Here is a 14,957-nt window from a genome sequence, read left to right on the forward strand (position 1 = left end):
AGAATCAATCGGTAACAGGTTCAGTGACACTCAGTCAGAATTGTCCAGGTTTGTGACAGGGTCACTTTAAGCAGTAATGTAAATATTGCTCGCCATATAGTGAATAGTGGATGAGTATGAGAGGGGAGTGGGGACTGTTGGGTCATCGGGTCAGAATGCGATTCTTGCATGTTAGCATCCTGTAGAGTGGAATGGAAAAAGTCAAAAAGTAGGATTTTATGTCACTCTCGGACAGACCCTTTGCTGGTGCCCTAATCATCCCCTAGAAAACAGCTTTATCCTCTGACACAGACGACCTCCCATCCCCCGCTGTGTCTGGAGTTTCTGCCCCAATCTCCACATCTACACATACCAGAAAGAAAGATCTCTGCAGGACCTGATACTCTAGGACAGAGGTCCAAACTCTATACTGTCCTCTCTGAATCAGGACTGTCCTCTCTGGATTTTGATTAGAAAAATAAAAATAAAAATCAAGGTTTATTTTTCCATTATGTATAACAGCAATTGTAAATTTATATATATATATATATATATATATATATATATTTAATATGGTCAGAACTGACAAAAAATACAAATTCTTTATCAAATAAATATAAAATATTGTAGATTAATAATATTTTGGTTTTATTTTAATTCAGCAGGTGGCGCTGTAGTCTCATTTTCACCTGTAAGCCTTCCATCGTTCTCAGCTGTGCTGAAAGAAGCCCGTTATTTACACGTCTCGATTTCTCATCGCAGCAGTGGCTCCGCCCCTGTCGGAAAGCCAAGTGGGAAGTTTCAGTATTATGCTAACTCATGGTTCTCTGGGAGTCCTTTGTCACGTCTGATGTGTTTATTTGTCTGAGAATGACTGTGTAGAGTATACAGTTCACTGATATAATAAAAGTAACCCCAAATCATTAGCGTTTACCTTTGAAGTTTTAAAATACTTGCAATATTTATTTAATAATCTGAAAATGTAAAGCAGCCAATCTTCATACAGCCTGATCGTTATATATGTATGGAATGTACAGAACACGTATATATCTCTTTAGGAGGGATAAGGCAGTAGATTTGTTCTGAGTTGCCCTTGTGTTCAGTCCCTGAGGGGTGGTTTTAGTGAAGCAAGCAGAGATCTGATGCGATTGGCTGGCCTGGGATAGCACTGCCCCCTGGAGGACTGAACAAAAACTGCTGTGGAATCAGGACCAGTAAAGAGGGGTTGGATTCACAGAGAATTGGAGGTGTCCTCTGCTTGGCTGATTGCTACAATATATAATATATACATGGTGTGATGTCATCTACCCAACTCCATGTTGGTGAGGATGTTGGCCAACCCTTTATTGGTGCACAGATCAGGAATCATCACTGCGACTACGTTCTTCTTCCAGAAGGTCCTGAAAAATAAAAGTTCTGGTTACAACAAATGACCATTCTTTGACTTCTACAGTAAAATGAGCTAAAAAAAGTATCTACACTGGGGCGTTCCCTCCATCCTCGCACACATTGCACCATTCTCTCCAGCCTCACATACTGTACATATTGCAGTGTTCTCAGGCTCAGACTCACAATGAACAAGGTGCAGGCCATCAGCATGGCTTTCATGGAGACATTGAGGTCCATCGGGAAATTGACAGCATATTTGTCTTTAGAGCTGAACATCTCCTTGCTTAACCCCCGCCACACACGTGTGATGACCCCGACTTGGGTGGTTCTGTCAGCAGATAGAACCTGGAGAGAGAAGAGAGAGGATCATGAGGACCACCAGAGCGTCTACACAGAGAACATCAATTATAGAAGAAGTCATAATACATTTTGGTTGAAGCAGAAGGAATTTTACCAGTTCCTCCTTATATTATTGAAATCCAGGTTTTGGGTGATGCGTTCAGTGTTATAGTTCCAAAGGTTCTAAGGGTTGAAACCTTTCCACTCTCCATCCAAAATCAATCAATAATGTTTTTGGCTTGATACTTTATAAATCTGTGGAGGATCTGCTACGTTGCCAATTATCCAAATGTTGGAATCCTGAAGACCAGAGGTGACCAGAATGGAGAATCACAAAGAAGACTCCACATTGCAACATGGCAGTTTATTATAACACTACCATATGGGCAAAAGTCTGTGGACCCCTGGCCATCACACCTATATGAGCCTGCCGGACATCCCATTCCAAAACCATGGCTATTAATATGGAGTTACTCCATCTGTGGCTTTAACATCCTCCACTTTTCTGGGAAGACTTTGGACAAGACTTTGGAGGGTGGCTATGGGAGTTTGTGCCCATTGGTGAGGTCAGCTACTCATGTACACCCCCCGCTCCACCAACTATAGTCCACCCTCAGTACAGACCCCCGGCCCCCTCCACTAACTACAGACCTCCCTCTCTCAGTATAGACCCCCAAATAAATACAGACCCCCCTCCTGCAGTATAGACCCCCCATCAGTATAGCCCCCCTCAATGCAGACTCCCATCCATTAGTATAGACCCCCCTTAGTGCAGACCCCCTCTATCAGTATAGACCCCCCATCCATCAGCAGACCCCCCTCCCTCCTCCATCCGTGCAGAGCCCCCTCAGTGCAAACCCCCTCCTACATCAGTGCAGAGCCCCCCCCCCCTTCAGCAGTGCAGAGCCCCTCTATCAGTGCAGTCCACTCCATCAGTGCAGAGCCCCCCTCAGTGCAGACCCCCCTCCATCAGTGCAGAGCCCCCCTCAGTACAGACCCCCCCTCCATCAGTGCAGAGCCCCCCCTCAGTGCAGACTCCCCTCCACCAATTCAGAGCACCCCTCAGTGCAGACCCCCCTCCATCAGTGCAGAGCCCCCCCTCAGTGCAGACCCCCTCTCCATCAGTGCAGAGCCCCCCTCAGTGCAGACCACCTCCCCTCCCATAGCGCCCCTGCAGCACATGTACATTTGCATTAAACTAAAAACTTTACAGACCTCAGAACAGCGTGGTATGGGCACAGCGGTGTGCGTCCATCCTCCTCCGATGTAAACAGAGAGGAGGGGGAGGCAGCTTTAGTCCGTCCCGCTGTGCACTGTGTAGGAGTGAGGACTGTCACTGCACGGCATTAGCCAGTGGTGCTGCTGCCCACAGGTGTCACCCCTCTGGCTTGTGTCACCCGATGCAACCTACACCCCCTGTCACCCCTAGCGATGCCACTGTTGGTAAGGTCAGGTACTGAGAAGACCTGGCTCATCATCAGCTTTCCAATTCCTCCCAAAGGTGTTCATTAGGGTTGAGGTCAGGACTCCATGGAGGACATTGGAGTTACTCCACACCAAACTGGTCACATCATGTCTTTATGGAGCTGGCTTTGCATACGGGGGGGGGGGGGGGGGCACAGCCATGCTGGAACAGAAAAGGATCTTCACCAAAACTTGTTGTTGGGGCACAATTGTCTACAATGTCATATGCTGTAGAATTACCAGTATCCAAGTTCTCCGTTAAAGCGGCAGAGAGAACGTCTAGATTGGAGGAGAGATGGCTACGTGAACAGAGTACCCTTCCAGGATTTATTTTTAATTTTTTTCAAAACCCTATTCGAGTTATGAAAATGGTGATTTGTGTGGAAACATCTAATTTGTGAGGGAGGTGTCTCTTCATGTTCATGGACAACAAACCAATAGAAGCCCACAGAAGCATGGCTTCAACCACACAACATAGGCAATCTGATAATGACATTTTTTTTTACAAGTATTATTTCTAAGGAATGAAGTATTTGACACTTGTCGATAGACGGACCTTAAAATCCTGGTCAGACATGAAGCCTTCCCCCCATCCTGGACCTTTCACTTTAAGACAAACAAGTCCTGATGGATCCAAGATGTCGAATTTTATGTAGAAACTTGTCCACTCTTTGTATATGTAGCCGAGGAGCTCCCCGGAGGAAGAGGAGACCTGCAACTATAAGAAAAAAAAAATGTTACAAGAGGTTCTTCTAATGAGTTTGGTCATCACACCTAGAATAGTGACTGGACTGTCCAGTAATTACACCGGAGTTTATTCCCTGTTGTTACTTACAGCAGGAACATATCCAATATCTAACCAGGGGGCAGACTACACACCCCAGAATGCCCACACAGGAGAGGAGAAAACAACCACCACTAGGCTGCCTGGGAGCAGGACAGAGACCACAAGGCAAGGAGAAGACCTGACGCAGGAGAAGGGTGCTGCCATCCATGAACTGTCTCTCACCACAGCTCCACAGTCAATCGTGGCCTTTTTTGCCAGAGAATGCCCCCGGGTGTAACTCCAGGCCAATCTCTGCAGACGTCACAAGGCGTTCCAATGGTCAGGTAGCCAGCCAGGAGGCCTGAGGAGCCTATTCCTGGGACATCTCGCCTTTGGGACTGGGTCTCAGGATTGGTGAGCGGGCAACTGCCCATCTTTCAGAACAAAGAGACACTGCATGCAGACAACGTTGCCTTTCTCTTTGACTATACCTGTAGAACGCCGTGTTACACTTACCCCCTTGCCAAGCAGCAGTGTTTATTTTGGTTCAGAGCTATAAGCCATACTTACACCCCACAAGGAATTAAAGACATTGGTGCCATAAGGGCCCATACTTACACCCAGGACTTGAATTCCATATTGTGCTCTGCGGTTCATTAGGACTGCGGTGTCAGGGAATAGAAGGGAGTGGTCTGACACAAGCCTGGTCATTCCACTGCCCTCCTCCTGCCTGGACCCATAGAGCTCAATTTAATGAAGTTGTAAAGGCAGAAGGTGCATTCTATGCATTAAGATAAAAAAAAAAAAAAAACTTCTGTATGCAGCACCCCCTCCCCTCTAATACTTACCTGAGCCCCATCTAGATCCAGCAAGCAATGTTGCAGGAATGTCTCGGCTGCCCGGGACTCCCCTCCTGATTGGCTGAGACAACAGCACGCCGCCATTGGCTCCTGCTGCTATCAAAGTCAGTCGGCCAATGAGGAGAGAAAGGGGGCAGGGCCAGGCCACAGCTCCGTGCCTGATTGGACACGCGGAGCTGTAGCTCGGCTCGGGTGCCCCCATAGCAAGCTGCTTGCTGTGGGGGCACACAACAGGAGGGGGGGGGAGGGGGCAGGAGCATTGAAGAGGGACCCAAGAAGAGGAGGATTGGGGCTGCTCTGTGCAAAACCATTATAAAAGAGCAGGCAAGTATAGACATGTTTGTTATTTTTAACAAAAAAATAAAAAACAAGACTTTACAAGCACTTTAAGTAGAGTTGTTGGTTATTTCCTGAAGTTATCTTATCACACTGAATCATTTTCGTGGTTATCTCTGCTTTCAGAATTATTCACCTTAAAAAGTCCCCTGGAAGTGATCAGATTACAGTATTGACCACTTGCTTACCAGGCCAATTCTGACATTTCTCTCCTACATGTAAAAAAAGCATCATTTTTTTTGCTAGAAAATTATGCAGAACCCCCAAACACACACGTGTATATTATATATATATATATATATATATATATATATATATATATATATATATATATATATATATATATATATATATATATATACACACACACATACATACACACACACACACACATTATATATATATATATATATATATATATATATATATATATATATATATATATATATATATATATATATATATATATATATATTTTTTTTTTAGCAGAGGCCTTAAGAATAAAATGGCCTATCTTTTTTTTTTTATCTTGCATGGTATTTGCGCAGCATTTTTTTTCAAGCGTGTTTTTTTTTGGGGGGGGGGGGGGGGAACCTGTTTCATGCATGAAAAAAGCAGTAAAGTTAGCCCAATTTTTTTTACATAATGTGAAAGATAATGTTACACCGAGTAAATAGGTACCCAACATGTCACGCTTTAAAATTTCACACCATCTTGGAATGGCGCCAATTTTCGGTACTTAAAAATCCCCATAGGCGACGCTTTAAAAATGTTTACAGGTTACCTATTTTGAGTTACAGAGGAGGTCTAGGGCTCTCACTCCAACGTTTGCGTCGATACCTCACATGTGTGGTTTGAACGTCGTTTACATATGTGGGCGCGACTTACCTATGCGCTCCCTTGTGCGGGCAAGCACGCAGGGGCAGGGGTGCTTTAAATTGTATTTTTTTAAAATATTTTTTTTGATAATTTTACTTTTATTTTTCTAGTTTGAGGCTTTTTTACATTTTTTTTTTGATCACCTTTATGCCTATTACAAGGAATGTAAACATCCCTTGTAATAGGGAATAGTGCGTGACAGGTCCTCTTTACAGTGAGATATGAGGTCAATAAGTCCCCAGATCTCTCCTCTAGGCTGGGAAGCCTGAAATAATAATAAAAAAAGGAAATAGATAAAACCTGATCCTGGCTTCCTAGCCGAGGCGGCATTTTTTTTTTCAAATGCAGAGGCCGGGTGTGACGTCATAATATCGCGCCCGGCGGCCTCCGAACAATCATAGAGAATCCGGGGACCATCTGGCCCGCCGCAAATTCTCTACGGTCAACATCCGGGGGGTGGTCGGTATCTAGATATCTCCACTCATATGACGTTGGGCAGGCGGGAAGCGATTACATTTCCTTGCTCTTAATCTTTCGGTAAGACTCAACTGAGTTATTTGGGATATATTTAGCTATCATGTAATTATTTTATTACTGTTTTGCCAAAAGAAAGTCTTTCGGTAAAAATACTTTTTGGTTCAATACCGCCTGTGTCTATTTACTATTGTGTTTGCAGTAACATTGATCACAAGGTGTGCCAGAGGGGCCGAGACTGCTCTTGGGGTTGAGACGCCGAAATACAGAACCAAAATATACTCAAGTGGCTCATTCAGGGGTGGCGTTACAATAGCGTTACAGGTATTTTCTTACCAGTTGTTGAGGGTCACCTAACTAGTTAACCCTAGGTAACGCTCACCCCTGTAGAGGGAGTCCCGGAGTTAAAAGAATAAAAGGAATGAGTGGAGGGACGGCATGAAAGGGGTGGATATAGGACAGGCAGAGGGCCAGGGCTGGACTTACAATTGGGCTTGACTGGGCTCAAGCCCATGGGCCCCACCCAATAGGGGGCCCCGCCGAGATACATAGCCGAGTGTACTCGGCTCCACTCCGCTCACAGTCACGCCCAGTCCCGCCCTATGATGGACATATCACAGGGACTGGGTGTGACTGTGAGCCGAGCCAAGTACACTCTGCTACTCTCGGCTCTGCTCGGGACTGCTCGGCTCACAGTCACGCCCAGTCCCTGTGATATGTCCATCATAGGGCGGGACTGGGCGTGACTGTGAGCCGAGCCAAGTACACTCTGCTACTCTCGGCTCTGCTCGGGACTGCGAGAGGACCCGAGAGCCGCCGAGAGGACCCGAGAGCCGCCGAGATACACAGGACTGGCGGCGCCATTTTTAAACTTCAAGACTGCAATGACAAGGCTGCAAATGACAAGGCTACACTGACAAGGCTGCAAATGACACTGACAAGGCTGCAGATGGTTGGGCAAGGCTGCATTGATGGGCATTTCAATGTAAGTTTTTTCCTTAAACTTCCCTCCTAAAAGTTTTTTTCCTTAAAATTCCCTCCTAAACTTTGGGCGCGTGTTATACGCCAGAGAGGGTTATACGCCGATAAATATGGCAATGTATAGAAGGTAGGGCCGAAAGTGACTCAAGCACAGGGGCCCCCGCCACCCTAAGTCCTGCCCTGCCAGGGCTGGACTTACAATTGGGCTTGACTGGGCTCAAGCCCATGGGCCCTGCCCAATAGGGGGCCCCGCAGGCCCTGCCGAGATACATAGCCGAGTGTTCTCGGCTCCGCTCACAGTCACGCCCAGTCCCGCCCTATAATGGACATATCACAGGGACTGGGTGTGACTGTGAGCCAAGCCGAGTACACTCTGCTACTCTCGACTGCGAGAGGACCCGAGAGCCGCCAAGAGGACCCGAGAGCCGCCAACCCGAGAGCCGCCGAGAGGACCCGAGATACACAGGACTGGCGGAGCCATTTTTAAACTTCAAGACTGCAATGACAAGGCTGCAAATGACAAGGCTACACTGACAAGGCTGCAAATGACATCTGACAAGGCTGCAGATGGTTGGGCAAGGCTGCATTGATAGGCATTTCAATGTAAGTTTTTTCCTTAAACATCCCTCCTAAAAGTTTTTTTCCTTAAAATTCCCTCCTAAACTTGGGGCGCGTGTTATACGCCAGCGAGGGTTATACGCCGATAAATATGGGAATGTATAGAAGGTAGGGCCCGAAAGTGACTCAAGCCCAGGGGCCCCCACCACCCTAAGTCCTGCCCTGCAGAGGGTTAATGTGAGAAGCTGGCCCCTTTAAAGAAAAAGGGGGGTGGTTTAGATCTGGGAGGCATTCTGGGGAAATAGGGCAAAGAGAAGGAGGAAGTGACGTCAGTCGAGAGCGGAGGGGAAGAAGATTCCCACCCACCCTCCCGATGTTTGGTCTGTATTTTAGAGAGGCTGTCAGGACAGCCCAGCAGTGGTGGGTCTTTGGAGGAAGAGAAGATGGTGGTATATATATATATATATATATATATATATATATATATATATATATATATATATATATAACATGGTTGGGACCCACCTGTGGTATGGGGTTCTCAGGTACCTTCCGGTTAAGGAGGGGTTAACCAGGAAGAGGTAAAGATGTAGGTCACTGCGAATGTTGAGTACCGTCGCTGAGTCAGTGGCTTGCGACTGGAGGCCTAAAAGTTTAAAAGAAGTTGGTCGCAGGAACCAAGTTGTGTGTCGTTGCCCTCAAAGACCCCCAAAGAGTATATAGAGAAGTTTGGTTGATGGTTATTTTAAAATGTTATTTACTTAAAATTACGTTAATTGTTAATAAAAGGCCGTAAGGTCATTTTACTCCAAAAACCTTGTCGCGGAATTTATTGGGTAAATGGAGGGGTTTGGAGATTATGTTATAACAGGTTGGAAAAGAGAACTGGAGGTTATGTCCTTCATATGTCATGGCCACCGATTTGCCCGAGGTTCTTTTCCCAGTTTAGTGCAGCACCAGCCAGGCACACAGCATTAGTCAAACCTCTGGCTCAATGAGCAGTCTAGGGGGGTTGCCTTTTTCTTTTTTTTTTAACCTTTATTGCTGAATAACTTGGATAGGGCTTAAAGGAGAAGTCCAGCCAAAGCTCTTTTTGGCTGGGCTTCTCCTATGGATCACTGGAGTGCAGTTTGTTTTGGACTCCTGCGATCCAATTTAGGCAAAGAGCGGGCTGAGGTCCGCTCTCTCAGATGACGTCAAGGATATCAGTCCAGGCACCGCATCATCACGACAATAATGTCTGGAAACCCACCAGATGCCTGGACTGACACCCGTCTCAGCCTCTCAGTTGTAGACTTCAGCCAGCGGCTCTCTGCTCATCTCCCTCCGCGCTCACCGGAGCACTGAGCTGTGGAGGGTTCTATGCAAACGACGTATGGCTCAGAACAGTGGAACCTAAACGTTAGCCTGGAAGTTGAAGCTGGGGTGTCCAAGCTGAGGTCTTCGCCCATTCACCAAAGAGACAGCTCAGTCATCAGAAAGAAGAAAACAGCTGGCAACTCCGTAACCTTAATATCTCTTCCTTGTAAATCTTGCCAGTGAGTACAAAAAGAGAGACAGACGCGTTTCGACCATGAGCCTTGGTTACAGCACACTGAACAAGGCTCATCACCAGCTGATAAGCTGCCAGCTGTTTCTTCTTTCTGATGAACGAGTGGTCTTTTTGGTGGATGGGAGGACACCTCGGCTTGGACAACCTGCTTCAACTTCCAGGCTATTGTCTGGAGGAGGAGGAAGAGGAGGAGGAGGAGGAGGAGGAGGAGGAGAAGGAGAAGGAGAAGAAGGAGAAGAAGGAGAAGGAGGAGAAGGAGAAGGAGGAGAAGGAGAAGGAGAAGGAGAAGGAGAAGAAGGAGGAGAAGAAGGAGAAGAAGGAGGAGAAGAAGGAGAAGGAGGAGAAGAAGCCCCATACTTCTCTTTTAAGGCACTGTGGGATACTCCATGAAAGCTGACCAACAATCAGAGGACACTCTCCATTATGTCCTTACTTCATAGGACAGTCCCTTTAGCCAAAGGCCAGAGAAATGAACAGCACTGAGACACCATCAGAAATGTCTCCGGCGAGACAATCACTAGTATTGACACACAAGGGATAGTAGCAGCAACAGTCACCAGGATCCTACACTCAGGTGTGTACTCACAATACCCCATGGATACTTGGAGGCCTCCTTCCAATATCAGTCAGACATTCTCCCAGTATCATACAGCGGGTCCAGACTTGATGTGCGGCTCCCGGGACACCTAGTCACTTTCTATGATAAGAATAATGTTACCATATCTCGGTTTACTGTAATCCTTATAATAAGAAGTATGTTTCATAACCTACGTGTGTTCAGGAGTAAGATGGAAAATGGTGCAGAATGTGTACAAAATTTTAGTTAAATGAGGATTCGTTCATATCTTCACGTGCAGGGCCGGCCCTACCATGGGTCCCAGTGGCTCCATTGGATCCAGGCAGCACTTTGAGAGGGGCTGCAAATTGAACCACGGCCACCTCTCCTCCTCTTCTATTTTCCCAGCAAACTGACGATCAAGATTTTTTTTCCAACAGTTTTGTGTGTCATGAGGACAACTGCCCCCTGGCTGCTCCACCTGCCCCTATACTGCCCTAGCCTGTCTATTGTATAGTACCCTAGCCTGTCTAAATACTACCCTATCATGCCCCTGTACTGCCTTAGCCTGTCCATACACTACCCTAGCCTGTCCATACACTACCCTAGCCTGTCCATACACTACCCTAGCCTGTCCATACACTACCCTAGCCTGTCCATACACTACCCTAGCCTGTCCATACACTACCCTAGCCTGTCCATACACTACCCTAGCCTGTCCATACACTACCCTAGCCTGTCCATACACTACCCTAGCCTGTCCACACACTACCCCAGCCTGTCCACACACTACCCCAGCCTGTCCACACACTACCCCAGCCTGTCCACACACTACCCCAGCCTGTCCACACACTACCCCAGCCTGTCCACACACTACCCCAGCCTGTCCACACACTACCCCAGCCTGTCCACACACTACCCCAGCCTGTCCACACACTACCCCAGCCTGTCCACACACTACCCCAGCCTGTCCACACACTACCCCAGCCTGTCCACACACTACCCCAGCCTGTCCACACACTACCCCAGCCTGTCCACACACTACCCCAGCCTGTCCACACACTACCCCAGCCTGTCCACACACTACCCCAGCCTGTCCACACACTACCCCAGCCTGTCCACACACTACCCCAGCCTGTCCACACACTACCCCAGCCTGTCCACACACTACCCCAGCCTGTCCACACACTACCCCAGCCTGTCCACACACTACCCCAGCCTGTCCACACACTACCCCAGCCTGTCCACACACTACCCCAGCCTGTCCACACACTACCCCAGCCTGTCCACACACTACCCCAGCCTGTCCACACACTACCCCAGCCTGTCCACATACTACCCCAGCCTGTCCACATACTACCCCAGCCTATCCATATACTACCCCAGCCTGTCCATATACTACTCTAGCCTGTCCATATACTACCTTAGCTTGTCTTTATCAGGGATGAGATTTATGTTCACGTTGAACTCATGTTCGACTTGAACAATGGCTGTTCATCAGTTCACCGAACAATTTTGGGTGTTTGCGGCAAATTCAAAAGCCGTGGAACACCCTTTAAAAAAGTCTATGGGAGAAATCAAAAGTGCTAATTTTAAAGGCTTATATGCATGGTATTGTCATAAAAAGTGTTTGGGGACCTGGGTCAATGCAAAAAAAAAAAAAAAAGTTTAAAAACAATTGCAGTTTTTTCGGGAGCAGGGATTTTAATAATGCTTAAAGTGAAACAATAAAAGTGTAATATTCCTTTACATTTCGTACCTGGGGGGGGGGTGTCTATAGTATGCCTGTAAAGGGGAGCACGTTTCCTGTGTTTCCCTATGACTTTCCCTGTGATGTCAGAGGAGGGCGGGGTCACCCATTTACGTAAACGGGTGACCCCCGCCCCCTCTAACAACACGGGGAATGCCATGGTGGCCCCGCCCTCCGTTATTTAAGAAGTGTCAGAAGAATCGAAGCGTCACACGGCTGAAGACTCCCACAGAGGCGGATCATGCGGACGGCATGCAGAAGAAGCCAGAGCAAGATGCGGGACAAGAAGAGCAGAGGAAGAAGAAAATGAAGATGAAGAAGAAGATGGAGAAGAAGAAGAAGTTGGAGGAACAAGAACACTGAAGGAAGACCAGAAGAAGGAAGATGAAAGAAGAAGCGCAAAGAAGAATTTAATAAAGGACTTGTCAAAAACCGTCTCTTGTCTTTTGTCACTTTTTTTGTGAAATGGTAGGGGTACATTTGTACCCCATTACCAATTCACACGGAGGGGGGGTGGGATCTGGGGTGGGATCTGGCGGTCCCCTTGTTAAAGGAGGCTTCCAGATTCCGATAAGCCCCCCCGCCAGCAGACCCCCACAACCACCGGGCAAGGGTTGTGGGGATGAGGCCCTTCTCCCCATCAACATGGGGACAAGGTGCTTTGAGGGGCTATTCCAAAAGCATCCTCCCAATGTTGAGGGCATGTGGCCTGGTACGGTTCAGGAGGGGGGGGCGCTCTCTCATCCCCCCCTCTTTTCCTGTGTCCTGCCAGTTTGCGTGCTCAGATAAAAGGGTCTGGTATGGATTTTTGGGGGACTTCACGCCATTTTTATTTTTAATTTTTTTTTTGGTTCGGGTTCCCCTGTGGGGAAATCCCCATGCCGTTTTTATCAATGAACTTTTATGTGCGGACCGACAATTCATTGTAGCCGCGAGTAGTTTTAAATGACTTTTTCCCCCCTTTAGAAATGTAATTTTGCACTCGGACAGTTCTAAGCATGGGAAACATGCGCCCCTTTACAGGTATACTATAGACACCCCCCAGGTATGAAATTTAAAGGAATATTACACTTTTATTGTTTCACTTTAAGCATTATTAAAATCACTGCTCCTGAAAAAACTTCAGTTTTTTAAAACTTTTTTTTGCATTGATACATGTCCCCTGTGGCAGGACCCAGGTGCCCAAACACTTTTTATGACAATACCCCGCATATAAGCCTTTAAAATGAGCACTTTTGATCATTCATGTTCGTGTACCATAGACTTTAATGGTGTTCGAACAAATTTTTTGCCTGTTCTGGTGCAAACCGAACGGGGGGGGGGGTTGTTCGGCTCATCCCTAGTCTTTATACTACCCTAGCCTAACCATATACTACCCTAGCCTGTCTATATACTGCCCTAACATGCCCCTATACTACCCTACCCTACCCCGCCCCTTGGAATTAAACATAATGGTATTATCATATAACCAAGGTGATGTTGCATGTAAATCTGACTTCCTGATAAATGTAATTTAAGTTTTAATTATCATGATTTAAAATAATGGATGTGGAAGCCTTTTGGTGGGCATGATTTTTTTATTTTTTTTTGGAGGGGGCAGCATTTCATTTTTGGACCCCAGCAGCACAATGTCTTGGGCCGGCCCTGTTCACATGGATCGCTGGATAAAAAAAAAACCTCTTTAGCCAGTGTTACATGATTAAGATGATAATACGCCAAATATTCAGATCATAAATAAATGCCACAAACACCCCAGAGGAATACAGCTATACACTCTAAGTAAAGTAACATTTAAATTAAACTAGGTATAAAACTATTTTAGCCTCTATAAATTATATTAAATAAATCAAATTTTATTCCCAGAAGACCTAATATAGGACTTACCCCGTCTAAGCCCTTGTACACACGGTCGGAGATTCCGACGGAATGTGTCCTATCGGACCGTTTTGTCGGATAATCCGACTGTGTGTGGTATGCATTGGACTGTTTCCGTCGGAATATCCGTCGGACCCAATTTTCCAACTTGTTGGAAATATTTTCCGACAAACTGGTCCGATCGGACCTTGTCCGATCATGTGTAGAGAATGCCGATTGGACAAAGTGCCACGCATGCTCAGATCAAATTCCTACACCAAAGCTATTGGCTACTAGCCTGAACATAGTCCCGTCGTAACGAAATAACGTCATCACGTTCTGAACGATCGGATTTTCCGACAACTTTGTCCGACCGTGTGTATGCAACAGTTTCGGACACAATCCGTCGGACGAAATGGTTGGCAGAATGTCCGACAGTGTGTACAAGGGCTTAGAGTGCCAACTGGTGGACAAGTTAACCTAATGGCTGTGCAAACAATTAATTAAAATCGGTAAAATTACTCCTCAATCAGAAGTGATAAAAAATTTGAAACTACACGCTCTGGGCTGATTTCTAGTTCTTAGGATTCTTGGGGGGGGAGGCAGATTGAGAAGAGAAAAGGGATCTCGATATCTCAGCTTGACCATCATCCTCTGTGTGGAGGTTCATCTTCATCTTGACCACATTCATCATCTTGAATCACCATCTTGAATCACCATCTTGAATTATCATCCTCATCCGCACGCTCTAGTACAGTTTGATCTTTTGGCCCAAGACATTTGATTGATCTCCTGAAGGACCAAAAGGGATCTCGATATCTCAGCTTGACCATCATCCTCTGTGTGGAGGTTCATCTTCATCTTGATCACATTCATCATCTTGAATCTTCATCTTGAATCACCATCTTGAATTATCATCCTCATCCGCACGCTCTAGTACAGTTCGATCTTTTGGCCCGAGACATTTGATTGATCTCCTGAAGGACCAAAAGGGATCTCGATATCTCAGCTTGACCATCATCCTCTGTGTAGAGGTTCATCTTCATCTTGATTACATTCATCATCTTAAATCACCATCTTGAATTATCACCCTCATCCGCACGCTCTAGTACAGTGCCATCTTTTGGCCCGAGACATTCGATTGATCTCCTGAAGGACCAAAAGGGATCTCGATATCTCAGCTTGACCATCATCCTCTGTGTGGAGGTTCATCTTCATCT

General features: G+C 46.5%; 1 protein-coding gene across 1 annotated transcript in view; it reads right to left on the minus strand.

Moving 5' to 3' along the window:
- Nucleotides 1–914: 914 nt before the first annotated feature.
- LOC143981423 (uncharacterized) overlaps nucleotides 915–14,957 on the minus strand; it is a 32,640-nt gene continuing 18,597 nt past the window's right edge. The window contains exons 5-7 of the mRNA XM_077479249.1: nucleotides 3,728–3,889; nucleotides 1,552–1,713; nucleotides 915–1,379 (exon numbers count right to left, since the gene is read on the minus strand). Coding sequence (XP_077335375.1) covers nucleotides 1,338–1,379; nucleotides 1,552–1,713; nucleotides 3,728–3,889 — 366 coding nt within the window. The 3' untranslated portion in view covers nucleotides 915–1,337. The remainder of the gene's footprint in view (nucleotides 1,380–1,551; nucleotides 1,714–3,727; nucleotides 3,890–14,957) is intronic.

This window comes from Lithobates pipiens, unplaced genomic scaffold, assembly GCF_037356315.1.
Source record: "Lithobates pipiens isolate NorthernLeopardFrog02 unplaced genomic scaffold, aLitPip1_a1.2 Scaffold_157, whole genome shotgun sequence".
Classification (NCBI taxonomy): Eukaryota; Metazoa; Chordata; class Amphibia; order Anura; family Ranidae; genus Lithobates; species Lithobates pipiens.